An 18286-nucleotide genomic window follows, 5' to 3' on the forward strand; every position below is an offset into this window, starting at 1 on the left:
CATGATCCACAAGCACCAGGAGGCAATAGCCAAAAGATGAAGGATTCAGATCTAATGAAGCATGTGAAGAAAATTCTTAACAGTAGAGGCTGACCATGTTATAGAAATATCTCGATATATTGTATTTATTTGAGTAGGAAATCACTGGACAATAGAACCTTTGAATTACCTCTAGTCAGAACATTTTTTTGCCTCATTCCACAGCTGGAAAGAACTCAGTGGTCCCAGCACTGGGAGGAGAACCCACTAATTATGGCTACATACTCCGGCTGCCATTCTGTAACGGCAAGCTCCCTCTCACTACCTCGTGTGCAGAATTAAGCAGGTGAAAATATTTTGAAGTGACTTCTGTATAAGATGATGACTTGGACTAGCCTCTCATGGTCTAATGAATCTCTTTTTCTTATGAGCTTATAGATTTTTCTACTTTTGGTTGGCCCACTTAGATTGGATTCTTTCTGAGATGTCTTTTACCGTAGAAACTTGTATCTTTCCCCTTCGATTGTGACGAGTTGAATTCTTAAGACTCTCCCTTGTCTCATGTGGAGCTCCAGCTTCACTTCTCAGAAGAACAAGTCCAGTGGAAGCATCTACTAATCCTAAGTTAAACATTAGCCCTCCACATAAATTAAATAAAAATTAGGCAAAGGTTAAAATGATAGCTTTAAATATATTATGAATACATTTTCAATGAAGTCTTGTGCAGCTACCAAGAAAATTGGTCCATAGGTCGTTGATTTATAACCTTTGGTCATAGTCTTTTATTCTGTGGCAGCCAAATGCAAAAATGTACATGAATGAAAGCTTGTTAAAAAAAAAAAAAAGTTTGCTTCAGACATAATGCCTTCTTGGCTTTTTGTTTCTTGTGGAACTGTTGGAGGTTGTCCCCAAGAGGAAGTGACTGCCAGTGGACATGTGAGCTGGACCCAGGCAATCAGAGGCTCCTAACTCTCTCCTGTGTCCTTGGAGTGTACATTCCTCCCACCATTCCCACTGGAAACCATTTCAAGGATGCACCCTTCAGAGAGTAATGTGTTGCCTCAACCTTATTTGTCCTACAATCCTTATTATACAAAATCATATAACACAATGATTTTTAAGCAACTCTATACCACATTAGAAAAAATAGAACCAAATTAGTGCCTTACCAGAATTAATCCCGGCTACTATTTTAATTTTCCTTTTCAATTTATATAGAAGAATATCATCAAGATACTTAAAAACACGTGATTAATTTATTATGGTTTCATTTTGAGATGTAGATAAATGTGAATATGTAGAGAGGAAGTGATGAGGTATAGTTATCTCCACAACAGAGTTTAATTAGAGTGCACCAGTGTGTACGATTCACCTTAAACTCAATTTTGATAGGTATTAAAATTGAAGTGAATAGCTATTCTAAAGTAATTTGAATGCAACCAGCTGAATCTCTACTAATAGTGCATAGGTAAGAGATGTGAAAAACTGATTATCTATTTAAAAATACAAATTAGGACTTTTACTGTTGGAAATTATGTTTCTAAACCCATTACAGACTTAAAAAAATTTTTTTTGTGGTAGTAATTCCCAAGATGGTAACATAGGAGCCTCTGAATTTCTCTCCACCCACAGATGCACCAAATGGACAAAACATACAACTAACCATAGAGAAATTTCCTCTGAAAGAAATCTACAAACTAGCTGAACACCCTGGGTGGATGAGAAAACCCCTACCCTGCAATGGGCAGGAAGGACTGAGATACACACTTGCCGTAAAATCCCACCCTCAGCAAAGCGCCATTCAATCTGGAGAGAAACCCCAACTCCCAGCTGTGAAAACAGAGCATACCAAAATTTATGAGATCCAGCAAAAGCAGGGCTGGCTGGAAGTTTATAGTGATGAACACCTACAGGAAGGGGAAAAAACTCACAAATAAACAACCTAACTTTACACATTTACCTAGGGGGAAAAAAGAACAAACTAAGCCCAAAGTTACCAGAAGAAAAGACATAGCAAAGATCAAAGCAGAAATAAATGAAATGGAAACTAGATAAACAATAGAAAGTATCAATGAAATGAAGACCTGGTTTTTGAAAGGAAAAAAAGTGGCTAGACTGAGAAAAAAATAGAGAAGGCTCAAATAATAAAATTATAAGTGAAAAAAGAGACACAGTTTACAACTGACATCACAGAAATATAAAGAATCATAGAGATTGCTAAAAACAACTTTATGCCAGCACACTGGATAACCTAGAATAAATGGTTAAATTCCTGGAAACATAGAACCTACCAAAACTAAATCATGAAAAAATAGAAAATCTGAACAAATAATGAGTAAGGAGATTGAATCAGTAAAACAACAACAACAACAACAACAACAAAACCCACCTCTCAACAAAGAAAAGCCCAGGACCAAATTTCACTGGTGAATTCTACCAGATATTTAAATAAAAAAATTTTTTGTCAATTATATGCAAATAAAGCTAAAAAAAAAATTTGTTTCTAAAATTGTACAGAATCAATGTTCAGCTGAGTTTCTTAGTAATATCTGTTCCATTTAGAAGATGTTGAAACACTGAAATTAACACAGGTCCTAGGTTCTTTGAATAAGTTAAAGTATTAAATTATGTTAATAATATGTTAAATATAATGAATAGCAAAAAAATTAACTTTATTTACAAAATAAATAAATGATTCCCTAACAAATTATTCAATCATTAAATGACTTCCTATATCTGTTAATTATTAATTAATAGCCATTAATATTAAAACACCTTATGGAGTTGCATAATGTTTTCTGAAAATTCCAAGGTTTTTTCTCATTCAAGGAAAATCTTTACAATCATTTGCTTACATTAAATGACCATTAAAATTTTTTTTTAACTCTACACCACATTAGGAAAGGCGTGTTTGCTTTAGGAGCATTTACAACATCAGAGAAACCAACAAAGTATCCATAAATAATACAACGTGATGGTAATTAGTAGGATTCAAACATTCACCATGTACAAGACACTCATCTAAGTGTGAAAGCTCATTTTATTCTAACAAGAACTCCATGATGTAGGTATTATTGTTCCATTTCACTAAAGAGGAAACTAAAGCAGAGAGAGATGAGTAATCAAATGCACCAACTCATAGCTAGTAAGTGGTAGAGCAGATGTGAAATCCAGTCGGACAGCAGAGCCAGTGGTTTTAATATCTACACTTTGCTGTTAATGTTTTATTAAATTAAGTATTGCCTTAAGCCCCGGAATAATTATAAAATGAAAATACTCTCTTGTAAATTAGGTTCTGTTTCTCTAATGGCTTATTAAATAGAAGATACTTACGATAGTCTCAGGAAACTGAGAACATTTTTCTTTCCAGTTGAAACTCATCCAATGGAAACATGACACAGCAGATACCTCTATGGATTTCTTAAAGTGAAAATATGTATTTACTGAGGACTAGACTTGGAAGTCCTAGATCTCACAAATTGCTTTGGGAATGTGAGAAAGTCATTATTTTCTGGCTCTCCAGTAATTTATTTTGAATTTGTTAAATTCATTGATGTGTGAACTGGTTATCGAAGCTTGATAAATAGCTTATAAATCACTTTGAAGTTGGCAGAAGTAAATATTAATGAGTCAATTTTCAAGGAATTTAAAGTCAGTATCTCCTTCTTCTATTGCCATAAGTTTAAAAGAGAATCTCAGTTGTTTTATTTAGAAAAGAATCTACAACTTATTAGTAATGATGAATATTTCTCAAAATAGTCATAGGACTATTGATTATATCAAATCAAATGATTTGCCTAAAAGAAAACAATGTTCTTTATAAATCTACCACAGAGTTTCATATGACAGAAGTCCTGTTTAAAACTTACTTATAGTGGCACCCGGGTGACTCAGTTGGTTAAGCATCCTACTCTTGGTTTGGTCTCAAGTCATGATCTCAGGATTTTGAGATCAAATCCCAGGTCGGGCTCCACACTCAGCAGGGAGTCTGCTTGAGATTCTCTCTCTCCCTCTTCCTCTGCCCCTCCCTCTGCTCACCCACACTCTCTCTCTGGTCTAAAATAAATAAAATCATTTAAAAAATAAATAAAAATAAAACTTATTTATAAAATACAAGTACAATGATGATTCTAATCCTTTAAGATACTAAAGTAACCTGCTTCCCTGAGGTTTGCTCAGGGCTGGCCTTAGAATAGGGTAAGAAAAAAGCAAGCATTTCCAGGACGAGTGTCTATCAATGTCAGAGCCTTACCGACATTATCCCACCTGAACCATTTCTACTTCCTCCACACAAGACCAAACAGAATCCTTTGTTAGTAGGTGTTAGTAGCTGTCCCAGGCCACATGACAAATGACTAGGCAACTCAGGACTTGAAAACATGTTTATCTAAGTACGAACCTGTGTTAGTTTAGTGTTTGAAATAGGAAAAACAAAATTTTCTTTTTTTTTTTCCTTTTTAAAGATTTTATTTATTAATTTGAGAGAGAGAGACTGAGAGGGGTTAGGGTCAGAGGGAGAAGCAGACTCCCCGCCGAGCAGGGAGCCCGATGCGGGACTCGATCCCGGGACTCCAGGATCATGACCTGAGCCGAAGGCAGTCGCTCAACCAACTGAGCCACCCAGGCGCCCCGGAAAAACATAATTTTCTACGTGATATATTTTAAGGATACAAACAGGCCCTCCAGGTCTTGAAAATACATAATAAAAGGCATTAAAACCTATTTACTTATGTGTATTAGAAAACTCTGTCCCTTCCAGGTTACATAGCATGCCCCAAATTAATAATCAAATCTGGACTTGATTTCAGAGCTCTTGAGCCTGCCTTCCCTTCTACAAATACTTGACATCATAATAGTCATATTTGTTTCCTGGATCTTCTTTCTCGTAACTAAGAAATACTCAAAAACTTAAACGTCTTTTATACCTCATTTGAGTTGGTTTATTACATCCTTTCCAAAAGCTCTGGTGCTTATCTGATCTCCAGAAAGGAACGAGATTGCAGAAAGATTCAGACCATTGCATATTGTTGGGAATCTTGTTCACTGTCCAAGGACACCCAGCCGAATAAACTGGGAAGCAGAAGTTGAAATCCAGCTCACTCTACCCACCAAGCCATATAAGGGTGTGGCATGCACCTAAAGAGGGCACCATGTCTAATCTGCATAAGGGCACCTTATAGGCTCACACAGGCCCTGCAAAGACCCTGGAAGCTAAGAAGAAAGGTGAAGAGATGACTGCACATAAATATTTCAGATCCAATATCTACCAGAAATTAAAGTATAACCTATAAGGCTAATGATTAGGATGTTTATTAATTCAGTAAATTAGGACTGGGGGGCAGGGAGATGTCTTCTCTCAGCACCAAGGAATATAATTTTGTTTCAGGAGAAATGATTTAGGCTAAACATCAGCAACAGGTCCTACTTCACTATATGGGGTATGAGAATGTTACTCAGGAGCCTGTGAATATATAAGAAAATGACTCTACAGAAGGTGGGAGAAATAGAAAACTCCCATGCCCTTTTACTTGATTTTGTTTCAAACACTTTCTAAACTCTTCTTGGAATAAAACACCATGATGTTGCATATAGCACATTTTGAAAAATCCTTACACCATCACTGTGACAGATTCTGAAGAGTCTCTGAAGAAACACTTTTGAACATTAAGCTGTCAAGTCTTCATTTAATGAATATATCATTGGCATTTTCTATTTTAATGCTGAGCACCTCTGAAATGCTAACAATAACTACCCATTTTTTGAGTAACAGACACCGTACTAGTTAGTTTGCATACATATTGTCTATCTTCCCAAAAAAGAATACTCCAAAAGTTACGTGTTACTGTTCTCTTTTTCTCATTGAGGAGACAGGCTCAAAGAATCTAAGGCATCTGGGAATTCCTGGCAGACAGCAGATGCAGATCCATGCTGGTCCCGATTTTCAACCTGAGTCCTCTCTCCCTCACTGACCTAACACTAGGAGAAGGCTTCTACTTAGAGGAGAAAGTGGAAAGTAGCTAACCAACCATCTACTGTAAGATACAGAAAATATATCTTGACTCAAACATGGCATCCCATGCATTCTCCTACTCTTTCCTGAGGTATTAACTTGTTAAGCTGCCATCATTTTCAAGTACATGATGATGTGCTTATAATCAACGGAACTTTATGTACACACCTAATGCCTGAGCTCTAAGCCGTCGGTCAGGAGATGTGGCGGGGCTGCTTACCTGTTCCCATAACTTCTGTCCATTGAGGTGAGCCTGCATCACGGCGTCGTTAACGAGCACGTGGAAGTTCAGGAGCACGTGTTCAATGTCGTATGTTCCGTGCATGGCATCTGATAGTTCCTCCAAGGACCGGATGTAGGCATGCCAGTGCGGATTCAGCTCTGCCGTGTGTGCCAGGCAGCCTCTCACGACGTTGAGGCAGTACCCCATGCAAGGCTTACTGAGAGTCAGGCCCTGGCAGAGAGGGCAGTACTGCATCCTCAGGAGGGCTCTGCTGCACTCTTTGGAGACGTGCAGATGGTCTGTGGTATTGATGACTTCGATGCCCAGATTCAGCGCCTGCAGAAACGTGCGGCTAGGCAGCAGTGATCTCCCCATCTGCCCCACTACTCTTTTGGGAATATTACCAAATGGACTAACATCCCGGCGGGCCGTCCGGATGCATTCTGAGTATTCCAGGGAACTGTCCGTCACTCCAGGACTAATGAGGTGATTGTAGACGAGAGGGAAAAGACTGTCAAAGAATCTGTTTATGAACTCTTCAGGATTAACATCTGCACCAAATAAATAGAGCCCCACATCAGTGAACAACTCCTGAACTGAGGCTGAAGCCTCTAGGGCCATGTTCCTGTAGGTGTTGCAGAAGAGAATGCTGGTGTAATTCTCTGCTTGTCTGATGAGAGTTTCGAGGGCTTCTGTAACAAAAGCAGAGGTAAAACACGAAAAGGCTTAGTATTCATGTTAAAACTGGGCGTCTGTCTGCTCCAGACAGTAAATGAGCTTAATGCATCCTACCCAACCTAAGGATCCAAATGGGAATGCTCAGCCTACTAACCCCACTTTAGCTTTCCAAGGATAATGGCTGGTCAACGGTGGGCATTAAGTTTTCTAAGATCTATTTCCTAGAGTCAAACATCTTTAGAAAGTATAGAGATAAGAAAGAAGTTATGATATGGTAATTCCCTGCTTATTTTGTTGCACAGTCAGCCATAACCCACCAAAGACAGAAGGAAAGTGTCACTGAGAAGACAATTTCCAACCGTGGGTTCACTGTTGATAAAAGACTGACATTAGATGCTTGATTCAACACCTACTGTATTTTTACAGTTTTTCAATGTCTTTTTTTTCCAGAATGAAAGCTAGTAGATTATACACTAGTTACTGCAAAGAGAAGCTATACACCCACAGGGAAGGCTGATAACCCTGAGACCCCCTAGCATGTTCAAATTAAAAAGAAAGTAAAATATTTCATTGTTAAACAATGCCTTGACTGGCAAACCCTGTTAAGTGGTAGGAAAGTCGTGAGTTGTATTAGTCGATGACAGTAATTGTGTGACCATCTTCTGAACCATATTCTGTTGTTCTTACCACCTTATCACCCAAACACTTTACTGTGGGACATTTTATTTTCTCACTTAGGGAACTGATGCTTCCAAATCAATTTCTCCGTAGAAATAACAGAGCATGATTTATCCACAAATTAAGGAAGGCTGCAGTAATTGGCTGGCAAAAGTTATATTTCAAAACGATAGCTTTAGGCAGCAGTTGAACACCTTGGATATTCTAGTAATTACATTTTATAATTAGCCTAATTATAATAAATAATGATGCTGGACTGTTATCAATACATAATTAATTGTAAAATGCATCAATAAAATTATCTCCCATAACCCCAATCTCATAGTTATTTTTAATTAGGTTGTAAAAGACCACACAGTAATTCAGTAATCAGACCATTGAACATATTATAAAAGGAGATGGAACGACAGGAGAATGAAATGAAATAATAAAAGGCAGAAGTGCAGGGAGAGCTCCTAATAAAGTGGAACTGTGTCCACTTTATTAGTAGTGCATGCATATGCCATGGTGTCCTAAAAACAAACTGCAGCAACAACAAACCAAACCAAACCAAACCAAACACCTTTGTGAAAAGCACAGACAGATAAAATACAGTATCGTGTATTCTGATTCTGTTCTGAGACCATTTAATGTTGGGTTTCAAGCTTTAGTGTGATATACGAAGGTGCTTGCTCCAGACCGAATATTTGTTTCCCCCCTAAAATTAATATGTTTGAAATCTAATCTCCAACATGATGGTACTTGGGAGTGAGGCCTTCAGGAGGTGACTAGGTCATGAGGGTGAAGCCCTCGTGAATGGGATTAGCGCCTCTATAAAAGAGACTCTGGAGAGTTCCTTGGCCCCTTCTGGATGTGAGGACATAGGGAGATGACCATCCGGGAACCCGGAAGGAGGCCCTCACCAGACAATGAATCTGCCAGCACGAGGATCTTGGACGTCCCAGCCTCTAGAACTATGAGAAATAAATGTTTTCTTGCTTATATAAGGCACGCAGTATTCTGGGACACCAGCCTGAACTAAAGAAGGACATCTACCCCATCATCAAAGGCAACAGCTTTTATTTATTTTTTATTTTTTTTAAGATTTTATTTATTTATTCATGAGAGACAGAGAGAGAGAGGCAGAGGCCGAGGGAGAAGCAGGCTCCCCGCAGAGCGGGGAGCCCGATGTGGGACTCGATCCCAGGACCCTGGGATCATGACCTGAGCCGAAGGCAGTCGCTTAACCAACTGAGCCACCCAGCAACCCAAAGACAACAGCTTTTAAAGGTGGTTGCGACTCTGTGGCAACACAGAGTCCTACACACTCTAACTTATTAAGGAAGCAGGACTCCTCTGTTATCTCTGCATCTCCAGAGCCCACTAGAATGTAAGCCTACCTACTCTACACTCAATAAAAATGTGAGTGAATAAAGGCTTCAAGTGAGATCCCCTGATCGCCCAGGCTGGGTAAAGAAAGTTCCAATTGCCAGGTCTATGCACTGGGGTTTGCAACTCGGTGGGTCTGTTTTGGTTCACGAGTCTGCATTTAACCAGCAGCTTCCATGATTGTTTCAACCTAGCCAGTTTTTGAATAATCGCACTTGCAGATAATCTATAAAATGTTCTCTCCGCGTTTATACAGCAGCTCAACAAGCATTCCACCATACAGCCTGACCCCACAGCTGCAATCTCAGCCTCGGCACTCTGCTTTCAAAGACCCGCAAGAGTGAGCATGAAAAGTGAGTTAAACCTGTAGTTGGAACTAAAACAAAACTGCTAAGCTTATATTTTTCTCATTAATATAGGCTTGTGTCTCTCAGCAAATTGCGTGTGGCCAAGAATTACGAGGTAGGTTGCAAATGAGATTATTTGCCAGTGATGGTTAAATAGCAATGTTTGCAATTTTTTTAAGATAAAATAAGGATAGATTTAAAGATACCAATACCACAGGCACGCTTATATACTTCCCACCAGTTTTTCTAAGGTGTGTACTGTAGACGTGATTGTGACTGATACCCGCCATAGGATTCTCGGTGCAATAAACGTTGAATGCTACCCCAGGAAATACGAACGCTCCATCTGATTTCTGCCAACTCTAAGTGATGTTCAAACACAACTTTTTAAAGTAAAAAATAAAATGTTTCTTTATAAATTCCAGTCCCAGTAATTTACAACTTATAATGATCCAGGAATATATGGGATTTTTATCTTTTCAGCTGCTATAACAAATAGGTTTTGCAAATTTATTCTGTGAAAGCAATATTGAAAAGAAGATATTTAATGTTTAGGATTTTTACTTTTATTTTATTTCAGACTAGTTTTCCTCTGATCTTTTAAACAAAATAACTGCAAAGTATATAAAAATGTTAGGAATCCTATTAGAGTAACATTTTAAAACTTGTCTCTAATGTTGTAAATATTATAATTTTAGTTTTCATGACTATGTATTGTTTTTGCTAACCTCTTAATAAGAGATGACATGTGTCCAAATACCAACATTCTGACTATCTCCTGAATATTTAAACACAAAATGGATTTTTAAAATGGACTATTCTGTAGTAGTTTTTCAGTATGCTATTAACTTATTGCAATATAAAGATTTTTTTTCAATCTGTGTTAAATCTGATATTGACACATTCCAATTAGTTGAATTACCTAAATATGTATTGGTATTTTTGAATGTGTGTTTTTGTGATCCTAAACATTTCTTAAATCCAATGACGAAAACAGTAAATAACTGTTCTATACACATTTGAATCTTTAAGGATTAGGGGTAAACATACTTTTGTGAATTTTTGATCCTAATATAAAATGTTAATATATAAATACATCAGAAACTGAACAGTCTAGAAGCCAATCCACTGGATGATTTTGTTAATTTTTTTTTAAAGAAAAGTTGGCAAAATCAGAAGTTGAATTTACTAAAATTAGCTGTTTGTATTAACTCTGAATTTGCAAACTCATCACTTTGTTCTCCTATGTTTTCCATAGTTGAGTGTTTCCATTTTATGGAATTAGTATTATGATTTTAACAAGAATTTAAACTTGTCAAAAGAACTGTCAAATAAATAAATGATTTTGCTGTTGTGCAAAAGAATAATCCACATACAAAATCAGTACTCATAAATCCAAGGTAAGGTAGATGCTAAATAATTCATCACATCTACTTCCTTATTAAAGAGAAACCATACTGTCCTTTCATTACAAAGTTTTAATAAGTAAAAAATAGCCCTCACCTAAGCTATACAAATAATAGTGTTCTGTTGATGTGCCTAAAATTATAACACCTATTGAAAATAAATAAACATTTGCTAGGCTTGCTTAAGGAAGTTAAGAAACAGACCAGGAAAAAAAATCATCTGTTGCTTTTCGTTGAGAATTTCAATAAGCTCTTCTTTCCAGTGCTATCAGATCAAGTCTACCAAGGCAGGAAACTTCCAACTTTCTTTTTAATGCCTAGGAGTGGTAGGTTGAGTAAGAAACTTATCTAATTACTGATTGAATAAAAAACATAATTTCCCCCAGCTTTATGAGAGAATTAATTTATGTATCATCTCATTAAGTAAAAAATGAAGTTGGAATACATGAAGTTGATCTGCATCCACTTCAATTTTCAACATTAACATCCTGTGAAAATTTATTTTTTTTATTTTTTATTTTTTTTTAAAGATTTTATTTATTTATTTGAGAGAGAGAGAATGAGAGAGAGCACATGAGAGGGGGGAGGGTCAGAGGGAGAAGCAGACCCCCTGCCGAGCAGGGAGCCTGATGCGGGACTCGATCCAGGGACTCCAGGATCATGACCTGAGCCGAAGGCAGTCGCTCAACCAACTGAGCCACCCAGGAGCCCCCATGTTGTGAAAATTTAATAACAAAATACCTATGACTGGAAATTTGTATCAACTGTTTTCAGCCCACATTCCCTTTAGAGACATTTTACAGTACATACAAATGATTACTGACACTTAAACTGAGGATTTAAACTTAAATACAACTGGTGGAGATAAAACAAGGTGATACTGATTTAAAATTAAATTTGACAAACTGCAAAATCAGTGAAGACTTATATGCAGGTAGCTTTTTACAATGGGAGAAACAATATTTATGGAGACTTTACTGCTTTAAAGATAAAGATGATTTCAAAATCTAATGATCATGAAATAACTGTTATAATAACCTCCCCTGCATGACATGAACAGACATTTTATGACCCTTTTCATATTTTTATTATTTTTGATATATGGACATTTTAAGATACAAAGTTCGAAGTATCTATTACAATTTAAGACCCCAGATATTCTCAAACATAGCAATGAAATAGATGAAGAAAGATTAAATCATATCAACTGTGGATAATCACATGATTTTACAATGTGTACCTGGGTTGGAGAGAAATTTCCAGAGGAAATTTACATATTTGTGCCTTACAATTCTTAAGTCACAAATGTTGTTACTACCACAGATAATTCCTCAATACCCTGCTACTTCAGAGCTAGTTTGTATCAGAAATTATCTTTTCCTCTGTATTAATTATCAATATATGAGTAGATAGGTAGAGACAGGTAGATCATTTCAAGAACAATTTCTCAACCAGTTTTTATCACATACATATTACGACGAACTGTAAACCCTTCTGCCTTTCTTATTTAACAAGAATGCCTTCCAATAATTTTAATATGGTCACATTTAATAACTCCTTTAATTAGCAGAAGACCATCATAGCCACTGTGAAGATATGCATATCTAAGTAAAAGAAGCAATTACCAATTTCTCCAGTCTGAAGTTTTTATACTGAATTCATCCCTTTGATATTTCCATATTTCCTCAACTTTTTCATAAAATAAAATATATAATAAAAGTTTTCTAGAATATTAACTTAATGACATATTTTTTAAATGTTATGCAGTATGATTTATAATATCATTCTTCAGAAATTAGTCATCTATACAAATAAATAGTAAGTGGATATTAATCTGTATCACCAAAAAATTAACATATTAGTAATTAATCTGGTCTCCTTGGACAAGCACTGCATGGAAAAATACTTTCTCAACTTTTCTCCTTCCTCATTTCCCTCCCCACTAATGCGGTTATCATGGTGCTTCACATTTATTACTAATATCATTTTATAATCATTTATGTTCTGAAAATCAATTTATGACTTTAGCAAGGATTTAAACTCATTTAAGCACTTATGTAACAGATAAAATCAATGTCAAACAACTCACTATAGATCGTTTCATAAGTTATTGTGGGATGAAGATTTTAAATCAAATCCAATAATTTTTAAAATAAACCAGAAACAGGGGTGCCTGGGTGGCTCAGTCAGTTAAGCATCCAACTCTTGATTTTGGCTCAGATCATAATCTCACGGCCATGGGATCGAGCCCTGCATCTGGCCCCATTTTCAACGCATAGTCTGTTTGGGATTCTCTCGCTCCGTCTCTCTCTGCCCCTCCCCCCACTTGCTCGCATTCTCTAATAAATAAATAAAATCTTTAAAAATAAATAAATAAACCCAGAAACACAAGCTAGAAATACAGAACTGTCATATAAAACAGTCTTTTATTCACTGATTTATATCGTCTTCTACTGTTATATAAAACTAAAAAAAATCAATATCCTTTATTGGTGGGTCTTTTTCCTTTTTTTTTTCCCTTAATTCCATACTCTAACACATTGGTCTCCTTTACTTAAACAAAAACCTTTATGTCACTTTACTTCATAATCTTATTTTCTCTCTTTGATAGCTCAAGAAAATAAGAATGTTCCGTATTTTCAGCTTAGAGTGACACATTGCCCATTCCTTCTTCAATGTATTCAAATCCAATTGTTGTTTTTTGTCACTCATTGTTGCATTCATTCATTAAACCATTATTTTTGAGCACCTGCTGTACACCTCAATACTAAAGTTGAAAAGTCTACCCTCGTGAGGCTTCGAGTCTAAAGGATAGGAAGATATAAAAGCAGACATATAAATATGATTTGTTGTTGTATTAAGTAAGTACTATAGAAAAAACATTAAAGGGTAGAGAGTGATAAGATCACTGTTTTGGAGGGCTCTAGGTCAATCTGTCCATAATCATCTCATTAGCACACAATCAAAAGTAAATTCCCTGACTAATCTATTCCTAAAAGCAAAATTCCTGAATTTACCAACTGTATCCAAACTACCCAAACTATATGTAATATTTGGTTATTTGGCACATTAAAAAATTAATTTGGCAAACTGGTTTGGGCAAATTGATTTTCTATGGATTGACTATTTAAGATAATGTGAGCGGGAAAGCCTCCACTGAGGAAGCAACATTTGAGTAGAGACTTCATTAATGAAAAAAGCCAGCCATGAGCAGATGGGTAAATGAAGGATACCTCTGAAGTCTGTGCCTCAACAGCTGGATGCACAGTGGTGCCAATTACTGAGATAGGCAAGTCTATGGAGGCACCATGTTTGTGTGCAGTGAGAGTTGGAAATTCAAAGTTCTATTTTGGACATGGTAAGATTGAATACCAATTAGAAATTCAAATAAAGCTTCTCAGTACAGTGTTAGATAAAATAATTTGTATCTCATGGGGAAAGTGGAGCCTGGTGACACAGACCTGAGATAGATGGGCAAGGAGAGTCAAATCCAGGTACTGGATGAAATAACCTAAGAAGGGAAGATAGGGAAGAGTGCAGAGATGCAGGAAAAGAAGAGTAGCCAGCAAGAAGAATGAGAATAAAAAGCCAGTGAAATAAAAAGAAAATCAGGAGAGTGGACTATGCCAGAAACCAAGGGAGGAAAATGATTCAAGTAGAAGGAAGTCATCCATCACGTCAAATGCTATTAAGAGGTCAAATGAGATGAGGAATAACAACTGACCACGGGCATTGACAAGAGAGAGGCTCTGACTGACCTTGACAAGAGCTGCCTCAGCAGAATGTGAGCACAAAAGAGAACAGGAATTGAGGCAATATATAGACAACTCTCTTGAAAATCCTTGCTATAATGGAAGTAGAGAACCAAGACAGGGATGGGAGGGAAATGCGAGGGCAAAGCTATTTGTTTTAGAAGGAGGGAGAATTTATGGGATGTTCATATGCTGATAGGAGCAATTTGATCAACAAATAAATACTGATGGCTGAGCAGGGGGATAAGAACTGTTGGAGGAGATTTTTTGAATAAACAAAAGAATGTAATCTAGGGTGCATGTGGATACAAGGATACTGGCTAGACAGTGGATGTTAAAGTTGCCAAGGATGGTAGTAAGAGAAGTGAAGAGAGAGAAAGAGAGGGCTGGGTAATAAAGTCTTGAGTTGATAAGGGAAGACAACCAGAGGTCTGACAAATGACAGTCTGGAATACCAGTATGTAGTCAGTCTTCCAGCAGGCATGTTCAAGGGGATTTTCTTGAGGAGAAGGGAGCAACCATGTGGATCAAGGAACACACTCCTCCCCCAACCATATAAGATGCTTGTAGTGGTTTCCTATTACTGTTGTAGGAAATTACCACAAAATAAGCAGCTTAAAACAAGAGAAATTTACACTGTAGATGCCAAAAGTAAAAATCAGAACCACCAGGCTGAAATCACCATAGGCCAGGCTGAACTCCCTGCAGAAACTCTGGGAGAGAATCTATTCCTTGCCTCCTCCAGCTTCTTGTGTCTGCTAGCATTTTTTGGCTTGTGCGTGTGTAAATCCAGTCTCTGCCTCATAGTCATATTGTCTTTTCTGTGTGTATCTCAAATCTCTGTCTCCCTTTTTAGGATATATGTGGTAGTTTTTAGGGTCCAGCCAAATAATCTAAAATAATCTCCCCATCTCAGGATCCTTAATTTAATCACATTGGCAAAGACCTTTTTTTTCCCCCAGATTTACAGATGCAGGAATCAGTCCCTGATATCTCCAGAGGTCAATATTCAACCTACTATAATACTGATCATGGAAGACAACAAATGTTTACACTTGACTTGCAAACTCAGGAGACAAAGATTCTAGTCTAGGCTCTTCCATAAACCAATCATATGAGCCATTTAACTTGCCTAAGCATCAATTTTTTCTTTAATAAAATAGGTATCATAGTGTCAGTTCTGACAATGGGACAGAGTATCCGTTAAATTCAAATGAAATAAAGTACACGCTGACACCTGGTGATCTCTCCCCGTGTTTACGTCCTGCACTGGAAAGATGTTTGAAGAATGACTGTCACCTCCTCCCTCTCCTGAGGGATCAGAGGTCCTCTGATACAGAAATCATGTCCTGTTCATCTTTATTTTTTTTTTTTTAAGATTTTATTTATTTATTTGACAGAGAGAGACACAGCGAGAGAGAGAACACAAGCAGGGGGGTTGGGAGAAGGAGAAGCAGGCTCCCGGCCGAGCAGGGAGCCCGATGTGGGGCTTGATCCCAGGACCCTGGGATCGACCTGAGCCGAAGGCAGACGCTTAACGACTGAGCCACCCAGGCGCCCCTCCTGTTCGTCTTTAAGTCTCCCAATCCTTAGTTCATTGGAAGCCTCGCTTACATTCTTATAGGTGTAGGTTCAAGTCCACAGTGAAATGTTAGTTATGTGACTATAAATTTTCTAACTTCCCCACACCTCATTTATTCTCATCACAAAACAGGTAGAATGACACTTCCTACCTTATATGGTGGCTTTGATGATTAAATGAATTTGTACATGCACACACTGTCCTAGCACCTGCAGGTGGAAAGTGCTCAAGATACATTAAAGAATCCTACTACTGTTAATCTCTCACTTCTGCTATGTACTTGCCATACGCTAGATGCTTTATTAAATTCCTTTGGTAGGGGCACTGGGTGGCTCAGGCAGTTAAGCGTCCGACTCTTGATCTGATAAACAACAGTATATCTGATAAACAACAGTATGGAATAAACAAAGTATAAACAAAGTCTGATAAACAACAGTATGGAATACTAGCAGGTAGTGAGTCTGGTGAACATAATTATCAACTGAATATAATCATAATAGTAGTATTATAAATAATAAATTATTATTAACATTCTCATTTTAAAGATAATCAAGCTCCAGCACTGAAAATTAAGTGATTTCCTAAAGTTGCTCAAGTAAGTGACTTTCTATATTTACATAGAAAGGGGCAGAGCCTGCATCTAAATCCAAGCTATCTGGCTCCAGAGTCTAGGTTCTGAACTATTAGGATATGGAGGCTCTTTGAAAAGGCTGAAAGACTATTTAAATAAGCTGAAAAGGTGCCATTTGGTAAATATTTAAGCCAAAAATAAAACAAAACTTTATATATCCAATTAAATGCAGAGATTTCACTGTTAATTTAGTACCTTAGGCTATTACATGTGGTATATAATCCAAATTAGCCATTGTAATTATTCCTTTGTTGGGAAATTAACCACTATTATTAACATAGCAAAAATATATGAAAAGAAATCCCTACATGTGTTGTGCTGGGGTCCAAACAGCTGAGGATTTTCCAATATTTGTAATTATTAACTGGAAAATTCATCCTAACCTCTGGGAAAAAAGGATACCATGTAAGATCTTTATTACCAAGTTCATGTGGAGAAGGAAATAAACACTCTTGCTCTTCAATTCTGACCCTCCAAGAAATAGTCTGTATTTGAAGAGACTGTAAGGGAAGATGTACTAAGGTTCAGCTAGAACAAGAAGGTCAAGTTCCACTAAGAGATAAAGGTTGAGGATCCAGGGATTTTTGCTGGTGCTGGTTCGTAAATTCCATCAGGGAACAGTGGAAGATTCGGGTGGACAGAGAGAGATAACTGATAACTGAATGGTTCAGATTAAAGGTTGCACTGGGCCACTGAAATGGCTCAAGGTCTCTATAGACCTCTACCTAACCAAATGCAGTGTCTTCTTCACAGGACTTGTACTCTCCTGGGTACGTCAGCCCCTAAAACTGATGGCATTGATACCCTTACATCCTCTACAGGGGATTTATTTTTCTTTCACTCATTCCTCCAAAACCTAGGCCAGTTTTGGTTTTTTTTGTTTTTGTTTTTTTCAAGCCCTGGTATTTGTTCTATATGATCTCATTCAAAATATAACACCACTTCTACAATATCAAATGAAACTTCCAAGCTAATGACCCCCAAAGGTACATATGTTACTCAGTGATTCCCAAAGTTTTTGGCCTCAGGATCCTTCACATTCTTAAAAGTTACTGAGAAACCTGTAAAGCTTTTGTCTTGGAGGGTTCTATTTATAGACATATATTATTTTACAATAAAAATGGGTAACTAAAAATATTTATTCAGCCCTCTTAAAAAATAACTATCACAAACTAATTACATTAGAATAAGTTACATATTTTGTGAAAAACAACTATATTTTCCAAAACAAATAGTGTGAAGAGTGGCATGATTTTACATTATTGTAAATTTTATTACTACCTGGCTTAATCCAAGAGAGCTAGCTTCTCATATCTGCTTCTGGGTTTAATTCATTTCAGTATGTTGTCTCGGTCAAGGTGTATGGAAAAAAATCTGGGGTGCCTCGGTGGTTCAGTCGGTTAAGCGTCTGCCTTTGGCTCAGGTGGTGATTCCAGGGTCCTGGAATCAAGCCCTGCATCAGGCTCCCTACTTAGCGGGGAGTCTGCTTTTCCCTCTCCCTCTGCCCCTCTCCCCTGCTCAAGCTCTCTCCTGTGCACAGTCTCTTTCTCTCTAATAAATAAATAAAATCTTTAAAAATTATATGTCTTTAAAAAAAAAAAAAAAGGAAAAATATCCAGCCTCCCAAAGATA

General features: G+C 37.1%; 1 protein-coding gene across 1 annotated transcript in view; it reads right to left on the reverse strand.

Annotated features, from left to right (window-relative positions):
* Positions 1-6134: 6134 nt before the first annotated feature.
* LOC135363726 (glypican-5-like) overlaps positions 6135-18286 on the reverse strand; it is a 218538-nt gene continuing 206386 nt past the window's right edge. The window contains exon 2 of the mRNA XM_064585760.1: positions 6135-6904. Coding sequence (XP_064441830.1) covers positions 6135-6904 — 770 coding nt within the window. The remainder of the gene's footprint in view (positions 6905-18286) is intronic.

This window comes from Mirounga angustirostris, unplaced genomic scaffold (genome assembly GCF_029215605.1).
Source record: "Mirounga angustirostris isolate CCGP_5_RB_7025 unplaced genomic scaffold, mMirAng1.0.hap1 SCAF_3, whole genome shotgun sequence".
Taxonomy (NCBI): domain Eukaryota; kingdom Metazoa; phylum Chordata; class Mammalia; order Carnivora; family Phocidae; genus Mirounga; species Mirounga angustirostris.